Raw genomic sequence first — 11,706 nt, 5'->3', positions numbered from 1 at the left:
ATTTCTTATTTCGAAATCAAAGCCCTCGGCTGTAGCACGAAACGACAATGATTTAAAAATAAGAACCACTTTCTACCATGTTGGAAGGCTATGACCGACACAAGCCCGTTGTGTCATTGGCCAATTACTACTTGATATTATTTAATTTTAGAGGGATTATATTATGTTACAATCATAATCATATTATAAAGAGATTCTTCCTTTTAAATTAAATATTTCAAATCAATAATCGATAATCAGATGATTCCCAGATCGGGTGGAGCATTGTCAAGAGGCGTCACTTAATAACCCTTTCTTACAGATAGAAATATGTTGTTGACAGAATCATCCTTTCTCTCAATATTGAAAATTCATATTCAATTACGTGTTTCATAAACACAAGAATCTCATGATCGTATTCATAATATTTATTGTTAAGGCAAGAAACGATTCCTATTCTAGATTTTCTAGAGCACGCCTTATATTGATTTAAGTTCACCTAAATCTATCATCGCATGATAAACATAGGCATATATCTCATATATAAAATTAAATAAACAAGTAAATGTAAAGTGCAATAAAGTAAATATGTTTGGTTATGGCCCCATCCTATGTGATCTTTATCAAGCTCATGATAAAGATCAAGGTCAATCTAATATTGTGATGGAAATAAATACAACTACTTATTACATAAGTCTTCTTCTTTGTTTAGACTTCTTGTATGCCTCATCTTCTTCTTTGTATCACCTCCATTGGATAGCCTTCTTGAGTCTTCAATTACATTATATGATTGAAAGTAAAACTAATCTAATGAACTTACAAGAATAACTCGAGTTACATTCGAGATTTATGATTACAAAGATTGACGACATGCAAGTCGTATTTAAAACCAAAACCAAAACCATTACATTAAGGTCGAAAGGCCATAACCATTTACCATGCTCATACAACACATAAAAGCATGTTAAAACACATAATCTGATCTTAACATAACATATTATCCATGATCTAATCATAAAAAGAAAATATGACAAAAATCAGAAAAATCAGAAAAACAAGAATCATTGTTTATGGGTAGTAAACGATGTCAAACGCCTTATAGATGAGTCGTTGATAGCTTTAGTTATCAGTTTTGTTCAGACGCTCGTTTACCTATAGAATAGGGTATTCGTTTACGTAAATCGGACACCAGACCCAGATTTCAGCAAATCTGCAGCAGCCAATTCAGAATCCGTATCTAATATGATTCTCATAATTAGAACAAACATAAATCATGTATATATCAGTATATATACAGATTACATAATCATCTTATGATTATACAACTCACATGAATATCATATATTCAAAACCATACATATATAAGCATATTATATCAACATCAAATCATGGCGAATCACGTACATGCTCATATATCGAAAACAGTTAAACACATAAATGAATTAAAAACTTTTCGCAAGTAGCTCTGATGCCATTGAAGGGTTTTTAGCACATAAATACAGCGAAAACGTAAATTTAATCTTAAAAAAAAACTGAAACCCTCCGCAGGATCCATGCGAAAAATAATATTTAATTCGTAGTTCAGTATGTTTACCTTACGAAAACTTTACGTTAATGGAAAGATGGAGGTCTTTAATAGCGATCCAAGAATGATGAACGGAGATCCTTAGTAGCTGCTGCTCAAGTGTGAAGCACTCCAGCGGTATCCACCAAGAAAACGATGTAGTGAAGGAGGAGGAGATGGAGAGAATTAGGGTTTTGTAAATCTTTTTGGTTGAGGCAAAAATAGGGTCTATAATAGTATATTTATAGGCAAAATTTTCAGCTGAAAATTTTCCCATAAAATATTATTATTATTAACCCTTTAATATTCTCATTAATAATTAAAACACCTTTTAATTATTAATCCTTTTTCTAAACACTTTAGAAATAATTCTCTCTCTTGATTTAATTTCCAAAAATTAAATTCTTAATTAATAATATTAAGAACCTTTTCTTAATTAATTTATAATCAATTAAATCTCATTTAATCAATTATTAAATTTTCCAATTAATTATTTATTTCATAAATAAATAATTATCAGCCATTATTAATTAATTCTTCCACCATTAAATCATTCTCTTTTATGGTGTGACCCTGTAGGTTCAATATTAAGCCGGTAGTTGAAATAAATAATAATAAAACTATTTTAACATTATTTATATAAATTCTCTAATTCATTAAATATGATTAATTAATTAATCATATTTATTCTACATCGTGAGGGATACTTCTCAGCATATCGCGACTATCCGGATAATACGAATTCACTACTTAAAATACCAAGAACCTATTCAGTGAGTAGTTACCGTACAATTAATTCCTTCTACCCTGCAATGTCACGATTAAATACAAGGCATCAAACTTGTGTCAAGCCTATCTTATTTAATCACTTGCTTTCCTATTCACTATGTTTAGTTCTATTTAATGTAAATTAGAAACTCCTTTCTAATTTCATTTACTCTGGCCAGAGATTCCTGAACTAACATAAGTGGATCAGCATTGAACATTCTCTTTCTACACTGGAAGGGGTAGATCCTTTATTGATCATACACTATCTTCGTGTACAAATTCCTATACCCAGTAGAGCCCTTATAATTGTCCCTTGAGACTAAGAACTAAACCAAAGCATAGTTCAGTGTACACAAGATGACTATGATGACCTCAAGTCTAAGGATACTTGTACAACTATCACTATGTGAACAACTGCTGACACGTGAGTGAACTCCATCAGTTGTTCAGCTGTGTGAGTCATGTTCAGTGAACTTATTCTATAATAAGCACCTACATACTAGCTATAGTGTCACCACACAAATGTCTATGAAAACAGACATCCTTCATAATGAAGCAAGCATAGTATGTACCGATCTTTGCGGATTATTAATTACCAGTTAGTAATCCTATGACCAGGAACTATTTAAGTTTAGAGTTATCATCTTTTAGGTCTCATTATTATGATCTCATCATAATCCATAAAAAGCTTTACTCTAAACTGTGGTATATCTTATTTAAACATTTAAATAGATAGAGCCCGCAATAAATATAAAACAAGCCTTTTATTAATATCAATGAAATCAAAATAGATTACATAAAAGTAATTCCTAAATCCTCATACATGATTGGACTTAGGACATATCTCTTTCAAGAAGTATATCCATTTTCATGCAAAACAAAGATGTTCAAAGATGATGTATTTATCTGGATTGCATGGTACAGAGAAATGAAGAAACATGTGATTAGACCTAGATAATAGACGTATGTAGTAGACATATGTTTTGTCTAATCACACATATGACTTGGTGATATATAAACCAAGAGTAGCAAGAGTTAAAAATATCAATCAATTAATCAATTGACACAGTCAATACAAGCAAGAACAAGAGAGCATTTGTAAGTTGTATCTTTAGCACTCTCAAGTTCAGTTATTAAGAACTCTTGTAAGCAGCTGTGTGCTTTTGCATCACAGAGATCTTCTACATTTATATATGTATCTCTAGTGGAAAAATCAATCCACCGGAAAGTTTTTAAACATTCTTGTTTATTTACTTTGTGTATGAATAATTGAATATTTCTTATCTGCAACTAACTTATTCAAACACTATTGTGTGTGTGTATATATATATATACGTAAGAATTTTTAAATATTCAAAAGAAACCAGAATTCCATTCAACCCCTTCTGTAATTCTGTTAGATTGTTCAGGAATAACGGAACTTATCTATCAGAGTTTGTCATGCAACTACTATCAGAGTTTAACTATCAAGATTTAAACTTGACTTAAAAGTTTTAATAATAAATAGCATGATTACATGGCATCAATGTTTATCACAGATATCAGACTTTAAGAATTACTGATATATAAGTAAAAGATACCACACTCTGATCATGTTTACCTATTACAGATCCTTTTTCATCCTTCAGAGTTTGAGAAGTGTCCTGTAATAATTCCCATTTCATTCACAAGTCTTGTAAAAGTTGCTTCATAAAGTGGTTTGGTGAAGATATCTACTAACTGCTGATCTGGAGGCAAAAAGTGCAATTTTACTATACCTTCTGATATGGATAGAAAATACATCCTAAAGACACATTAAATGTTACATTAATTACACTTGGGCTTCTTGTCGGAAGTCCAGTGCGGACCTGTCTGGTCTAAGCTCATAGCAGAATCGAGACAGCCCATGTAGTCGAGGCCCACCAGCAGAGGTCGCCAAGGTCCACGAACATAAGTTGTTCATGGACTAGGCCTAATACGGCTGGGAGAGCAGAGACATGTGTCCAAAACAGACTCAAAGTCCTACACAAAAGGTTATGGAGTTCCTTCCCTGATACGACTCATAGTTACCATCTAAGTTGGATACTTGTCCACCAAGTCTCCCAGCACAAGTCTAACCCTAAACTCACCTATATATAAAGGGATCTACCCCTCAACCTAGAACTACGTTTTTGGCTTAATTCTCTATTACACAGAGATATGTAGGTATCTTGCGAGGATCGATAGTCCCAAACGCGAGAACAACCATTACAGCTCAAAGCTCATAAACTCTAGCATTAAATACTAACATACTCTAGTTTTTATTTCATAATATTTGGTGCCATCTGTGGGAAGACTAAAACAACCATGATGAACACACGGAGCAGAAACAATAGTAGAACAGACACTCATGTCCCATCATGAACAATCGCATCGGTGCTAGAGGTACCACCACACTCTACCTTTGCCTCCATCCAAGGAGGAACCCCGGCAGGGGCAACAGAGGCTCATCCACAAGGACGAATCCCCCGGATTTTTAAGGGATGAATCCCCAATTTCAGCAGCTACATGCACCTATGAACCTTCAACCCATTGGTTATGAGTACTCAACGACCGTGACCACTAAGCCCCCTTACGGGGTTGGAGGAAGTGGAAACTCTAATCGGAGAAAAGCAGAAGGGAAGACGCCCCAATACATACGTGGCTTGGCTCCCATCCCAGAGGATCAAGAATTCTAAGGACCCTATTCTGATAGAGATTCTGAATCATGAGATGAAGAGGTTGCTTCAGGGAGGAGGCGTGCTGGTAAAGAGCCGATGCCTAGTACCAACCAGCGGCCCGGGAGCACTTATGGGACGAATTCCTAAGATGTACAGGAGAGGATCAGGTCTCATGAAGCTGAGATCCAAAAGCTGAAGCACGACCTGGAGGCTCCCCGGGCCCCAAGACCTCCATCTGTTGCGAGGAAAATATATTTTCCTCCGATCATAAACCTGTGAGGTCCAATACCAAGAATGGTTGTTTCCCAAGGGCTAATCCAAGTGATTTAATGCCCCTAGGAGATCCTGATGATCCAAACCCACCATTCACTTAAGAGATAATGAATGCCCACATCTCAAGTAAGTTCAAAATGCCCACCATCAAAGCATATGATGGTATTGACGACCCTGCTAATCATGTCATGACATTCTCTAACGCCTTATTGCTACAACCCATGAATGACATTGTTAAGTGTCGGGCCTTTCATCAAACCTTATCGGGTATGGCTCAAAGGGGGTACAGCCGTCTGCCCCCAAACTCTATTGGATCTTTTATGGACTTGATCCAAGATTTTATAAAGAAATTTATAAGTGGCAGGGTACATGAGAAGAGTTCAGCTTCTCTCATGGGCATAATCCAAGGAGCAAAGGAGTCCCTCAGAGATTACCTGAACCGATTTAAGGAGTCATTGAAGGTCCCGGATCTCGAAGACAAGGAAGCCATTTTAGCCCTACAACAAGGGACAAGAGACGAGTTCATTAAGATGTCCCTAGAAAAATGCCCTCCTGAAAGCATGTTGCGGCTCTAGGATAGATCCGAAAAGTATATCAAGTTGGAGGAAAGTATGAAGAAGACAACTGTGAGTAATGAACCCGATGGAAACAAGATTCGGAAGATGGATCAGGAGTACTATGCCAAGGACAAGTATCCTTGAATTGGAAAAAGCTCTGACCCCTATTTTAAGAAGAATCAGCAGCCAAAGTTCACTGAATATGCAAGGTTGAACACTCCAAGGAGACCCCGAAAAAAGAGACAAGAGTCGATACTGCAGGTACCACAAAGATGTTGGTCATGATAATGATGATTGTGGGTAACTCAAGGATGAGATTGAGTATTTGATCTGAAGGGGAAAATTCAGACGTTTTACCAAGGGTGAAGTGGCTGGAGGCCAAAAAGAGACAATAACCGAAAAGACGATGATCAAAGGGGTAACGACAGAGATCGCAACCCATAGCCCCGAGGGCCAGTAATCAATATGATCTCAGGAGGTTCTACAACAGCTGGGACTATAAGGAACTCTCAAAAAGCTTATGTGAGAGAGGTGATTAGCAAAGTTGGAGAATCGTCTAAGTGTTCTAAGTCAGAGATGACGCTTGAATTTGGTGACCCAAACCTTGAAGGTTTGAAATTTCCTCAAGATAGTCCTCTGGTTATCACTCCGGTAATTGGAAATTATCCTGTTATGAGGGTCCTAGTGGAAAATGGAGCTTCCGTGGATATTCTTTTCCATGACACATTTATAAGGATGGGCTACAATGATTCTTAATTAACTCCATCCGATGCACCCATCTACGGGTTTAACCACGTGGAATGCAAAGTCAAAGGAGCAATATAACTTCCTATAACTATCGCGGAAGAGCCCAGGAAGGCCACACATATTTTGAACTTTTAGGTTATTAAGGCAGCCTCTACTTATAATGCCCTCATGGGTAGAATAGGGATCCATGCGTTTAAGGCTGTGTCTTCAACCTACCACATGGTACTAAAGTCCCCAACTATAATGATGTTGGAGAGGTGAAAGGAGATCAGAAAATGGCCCACAGTTTCTATGTTGTAGCACTTAGGCCCGATAGGACTGGGGGAAGGTCCTCCCCATAGAAGACATGGATGTCTGTGAGAAGAAAGAACTTCGAGGAAAGCCAGCAGAGGACTTACTCCCTATTCCCTTAGAACTCCTTAGACCCAGAGAAAGTACTATACCAAATATGACTTATCAGAACCCCCTCCCAAAATTTGTTACCCCAATATGTTACCTTCACTATGCCACATATGGTTTAATATAACATTACGATTTTCTTTTTACCTTAGCCAAAACATGATGTTACAGTAGATGTAAAATGTTACAGCTTGTAACATACTTGTAAAATGTTAGCTTAGGGTAATAAAATATAAATATAATATATTTTTAAGTTCAAATATTAATTTAATTTAATCTTACAAGAATGTTGATATGAGCACTCATATATACATTTTAAAAATATATAATACGAAATATTATAAATATTTAAATTTATAAAGATAATAAAATGTATATAAGTAATTATTTTTTTATAATTTTTTAAAGAAATTTTATGATTAAAATAAAAAATATATAAATATAAAACCCATTTTGGACTCACAGAGCGGGTCAATATTTTAGGCTCAGAGCTAAAAAATTTGGGCTCCAACTGCCCAAACTATGGACACTTTTAAATTTTTCGGACAAAAATTATAATACCTCCTTCTCAACTTTCTATCTGTCACTCAACTTTTCCTCCCTCCGACCTCTCTCTCGCTAACCTCTCTTCATTCAATTAGGGTTTCAGGTGTTCGTGTTCAGTTGAAGGTGTTCGTGTTTGGTTTTCAGGTGTCCGTGTACAGTTGAAGGTATTTTTCAATTTTTAGGGCTTTGTAAATGTCCTTATTTATTTGCTTTGTTTTATTTGGAATTTAAGGTGTATGTATTTGCTTTTTAAGGTATTTTCTTTGTTATTAATTTCTCCATCGGTGTTTATCTCTTTATCTCTCTCCCTCTCTCTCTGTCTCTCTTTGTCTCTCTGTCTCTCTGTCTCTGTGCCTTCTCTCTATGTCCCTCTCTGTCTCTCTCCTCTCTCTCTCTCTCTCTCGCTCTCTCTCTCTATCTATCTCTATCTCTCTCTCTCTCTTGCTCCCCCTCTCTCTCCGTGTGTGTGTGTTTGTGTATGTGTTTGCGGTTATGATTACGGTTGTGTGTTTGTGTTTGTTTTTGTAGATATTTATGTGGATTTATTTGATGAAAATTATCTATTGTGTTGTATTGTTTTTTACTGCAGGACTTTGGATCTAATCACATCCTATTGAGTTTAGTGAATTAAGTTTTGAGTTTGCACTCTGTAACAGGTATTGCCCCTTCTCAATTTCTTTCCTAATTTCTTGTATGAAAATTAATTGCTTGTGTGACAGAGCATTATTTTCTCACCAAAATGTACTTTATAGTGTTAAATTATAGCCTTATGAAGCCTTAGTCACTGTCTTTAATGTCGGTGGTACCTTTAGTCAGTTTTTTGTCTATTTTTCATTCATGTCCTACTCTCATTATGTCTAAGCTATTGCCATGTATCATATAGGACTAGCCCTAATTATTTAGTTTAGGAAATTATGTATTGCATTCTGTATGTCTTTTTTAGGGAATACATGATGTGTTTCTTTTGTGTGTCCAGAGAATACTTGTATCTGTATATAGTAGAATATTTGCGGTAGGTTGTAGGAACAAATAATAGAATATTATTTAGGTTAAAATGTATGCCTAAAATGATAACTTCTTTACTTGAAAACTTTGCGAATGTAGGTTAATTAAGTTTAAATGAGTATACATAAAATAAATGTTGTCCATTATGACCTTTTGAACTGTCGCAACTGTAGTGATGGACTACATGCATGAAATTTGGATAAACCTTCTAAAGTTCAGTTAAGGGTATATCAAGAGGATAAAGGAATTTAATAAGGATGCCTTCCCCAAAATAGCTATAGGCGATGAAATGACATGCCCTTGCAAAAACTGTAAGAACATCAAGTGGCAGTGTCAAGGTATAGTCTACGATCATCTTATCTGCAGTGGTCCTGATCCATTGTATGCGAACTGGATCGTAGAAATTTCACAAGTCGGCATCCCAAATTCTACAAGTAATGAGGATAGAGGTCATAACTTAGATAATGATATAGATTTCGGAGATAATCTAGAAGAGATGTTGCATCGTGCTAATGGACCAAATGCAGATGCTAGGAAATTTTATAGCCATCTGGAAGAAGGAAAAATTCCTTTGTATCCAGGTTGTAAAAACTTTTCTAGATTAAGTTTTATTGTCCGACTATATTCCTTGAAGTGTGTTCATGGAATTACGGAGTCAGGGTTTGGGGAATATTAAAGCTGTGGAATGAAGGTGCAGAAACATACGATGCTTCTACTAATCAGACATTTAGCTTACGTGCAAGTCTTTTATGGACAATCAGAAATTTCCCGGGCTATGCAATGTTATCTGGCTAGAGTACGAAGGGGTATTTAGGATGTCATGTATGTAATTACGGGACCTCTTCAATGTACCTAAAACATAGCAGAAAGTATGCTACATGCACTACACCATAAAATGCCTACTGTAACACCAAAAAAACATTGCATTAGGGGGTAAATATGTTGCTCTTGCCCCATTTTTAAGCTAAGGTAACATTTTCTTAAAGATAGGTTTTTCCATGTTGCCTTAGGGGTCTAAGGTAACATCTTTGGTGCCTAAGGCAACATCGTGTTTTAACTTGTTTATATGTTGCCTTAGCTTCCTAGTGCAACAGAAAGAGAGATCAGTTGTAACTTATTTTTTATGTTACCTTAGAGTTCTAATTTTTTTTTAAAAAGTGGGACCCACATATAGGACCAAAATTATTACGTGGAATATGGGTCCCATTTTTTTGTTATTGTAACATTTTATAAAGCTAATGTAACACTTTGCTAATAAAAAAAATGAAAATTTGTTGTTGATATTTATGCAATCCCAAAAATAAATTCATTAACCCAACGATCCATCCAACAATACCATTTCATAAAACCGATGTACAATTAAATGAACTATATCTAATACATCCCAAACTTCTTAATCTACTAAATACAAACATTACAAGTCTAATTTACGAGAATCACAATTAACTTAACTAATCTGGCATCTATCTTTAGCTATCTCCTTGAAGATTGGTCTAACAAGGCTCTTTTCCACTAATTGATGTATATTGGGACTGGGGATATTGATTGTCCAGAAAACGTAGTTGTTAACATCTGGACAAGGGCATTTACATAAGAAAGCCACTTCAATGGTGCATGTGCCACAACAACCTCTGTTTGCTATTCTAAATCCTGCAAAGCATATCACTCAATAAGCATTTGAATTTGCTCTACTCGTTGTACCCCACTTGTAGAACAGGGTGTGAGGACAGAAAAAACGATGCAGACTAGTAAGTCTTAATATTTTCTAGTACATATAAATAAAGATAGATCATGTACCATATTTCGAAGGGTTGTGAATAAGTGTCATCTGGTATGGGAACATCATCCAATTCTTGTTGGGTGAACTCCAGTTTTGTAGATTGAAAACCATGATGCATCTGAAACCAAGAAAAAAGTATACATGCGAAACCTTAATTACAAATGACTTGTTGATTTGTACAATAAATATATACCTTCCATTTTGGATATATGCAGTTTCCTCATTTTTCTTTCGCATCCTCTGCAATGAAGAGACCCTCGAAGTACTACTACCTGCAAATAATGCAAATAAGTGTACAAACAAAAACTCATACGAATTACTACACCACCTTAGCTGAACCACCACGGTTTTATGATCTTTCATGTTATTTTTTATTTTTGGCTTTGCATTTCTTATCCAGCACATCAAAATCCCCTCTGGTAGTGTTACAATTGATGGATCCCAAGTTTTTAACCGACATAACTTGACTTGGCATTTTAAATTCTCAGGCTTAATCTTAAACTCTTCTAAAAATTCCATCTCACATTCTAAAACTATGAAATTAAATCAATCCAAATCCAGCCAAGTCATTTGAACCAAATCCATCATTTGGAATACAACTTGGAACAGGTTATATATTTCAAATTAGAACTGTTATTACCAAATTTGGTTTGCTTATAGATTTCAAAGATCAAAGTACTATAATAATATTATATACTTGGACAACACCATTCTTTTATAAAATCTATCTAAAATTAAAGACAAAAAGATCTAGATCTTCATGTTTGAGACGATGTAGAGGCTAACAAGGTCTGTATATAAAGATTAGACATTTAGAATGCTTGATCAACAAGCACCGTCAGGCTGGACTTGCCTGAAATAAAAAGATTGATTGCAAGACAAAATCAGTAATAAATTAACCAGACTAGAAACAACAGAACATATTGATAGCAGCGATAACAAACCTCAGCCACCTGTCTATGACCGCAGAGCACTGCACCAGTAGAATGAGGGTTGTAAATTTTTTTGGCTCTTGAAAAAGCATCATGTAATTGCAATAATATCCGAAGTCAGAATACTTTAATATTGATTATCAGCAGTGCAACATATATCAAACAGCTTAGAGACATGTAAAGTAAATACACTACTTACCTGTACAAAGCCACGTTCACCAGTCCATCTATCATGTGGTTGAGATAATACTGGAACAATTCTAACTCCGGACAATTCCAAAACTTTGAACCTATCCTAGCATATTATAAAACAACACGCTTAAAGTCGATTTATCAAAGGTAATATTGGACTAATTAATTTGGTACACGCTAGATTACAAAAACATTCACATGATCTGCAACATACTAACCAACCTGATAAGCCATCATGTTTAGGTTTTTTGCACCAAAGTAGAGTCTCATATCAGGCCTCTCATCA

The 11,706-nt window shown here is 35.4% G+C and overlaps 1 protein-coding gene and 1 long non-coding RNA gene across 2 annotated transcripts; one reads left to right on the top strand and one right to left on the bottom strand.

Moving 5' to 3' along the window:
* Nucleotides 1-5,399: 5,399 nt before the first annotated feature.
* Nucleotides 5,400-5,837, top strand: LOC141665665 (uncharacterized). Its single transcript, XM_074471651.1, has one exon. It carries the CDS (start codon nt 5,400-5,402, stop codon nt 5,835-5,837), a length of 438 nt encoding a protein of 145 aa, XP_074327752.1.
* Nucleotides 5,838-9,877: 4,040 nt separating this feature from the next.
* Nucleotides 9,878-11,326, bottom strand: LOC141663899 (uncharacterized). Its single transcript, XR_012551717.1, has 4 exons — nt 11,241-11,326; nt 10,490-10,568; nt 10,314-10,414; nt 9,878-10,166 (listed from the first exon to the last, which is right to left on the bottom strand). It is a non-coding gene; the product is annotated as an uncharacterized LOC141663899 (long non-coding RNA).
* Between the last annotated feature and the right edge of the window lie 380 nt (nt 11,327-11,706).

The sequence above is a fragment of the Apium graveolens genome, chromosome 6 (assembly GCF_009905375.1).
Source record: "Apium graveolens cultivar Ventura chromosome 6, ASM990537v1, whole genome shotgun sequence".
Taxonomy (NCBI): Eukaryota; Viridiplantae; Streptophyta; class Magnoliopsida; order Apiales; family Apiaceae; genus Apium; species Apium graveolens.
The sequence above is the reverse complement of the archived record's forward strand: the minus strand, read 5'-3'. Positions and strand labels throughout refer to the sequence as shown.

Bases quoted from the DNA above. Each gene is read 5' to 3' on its own strand.
- LOC141665665 (XM_074471651.1), top strand. From the start codon at position 5,400: ATGCCCACCATCAAAGCATATGATGGTATTGACGACCCTGCTAATCAT.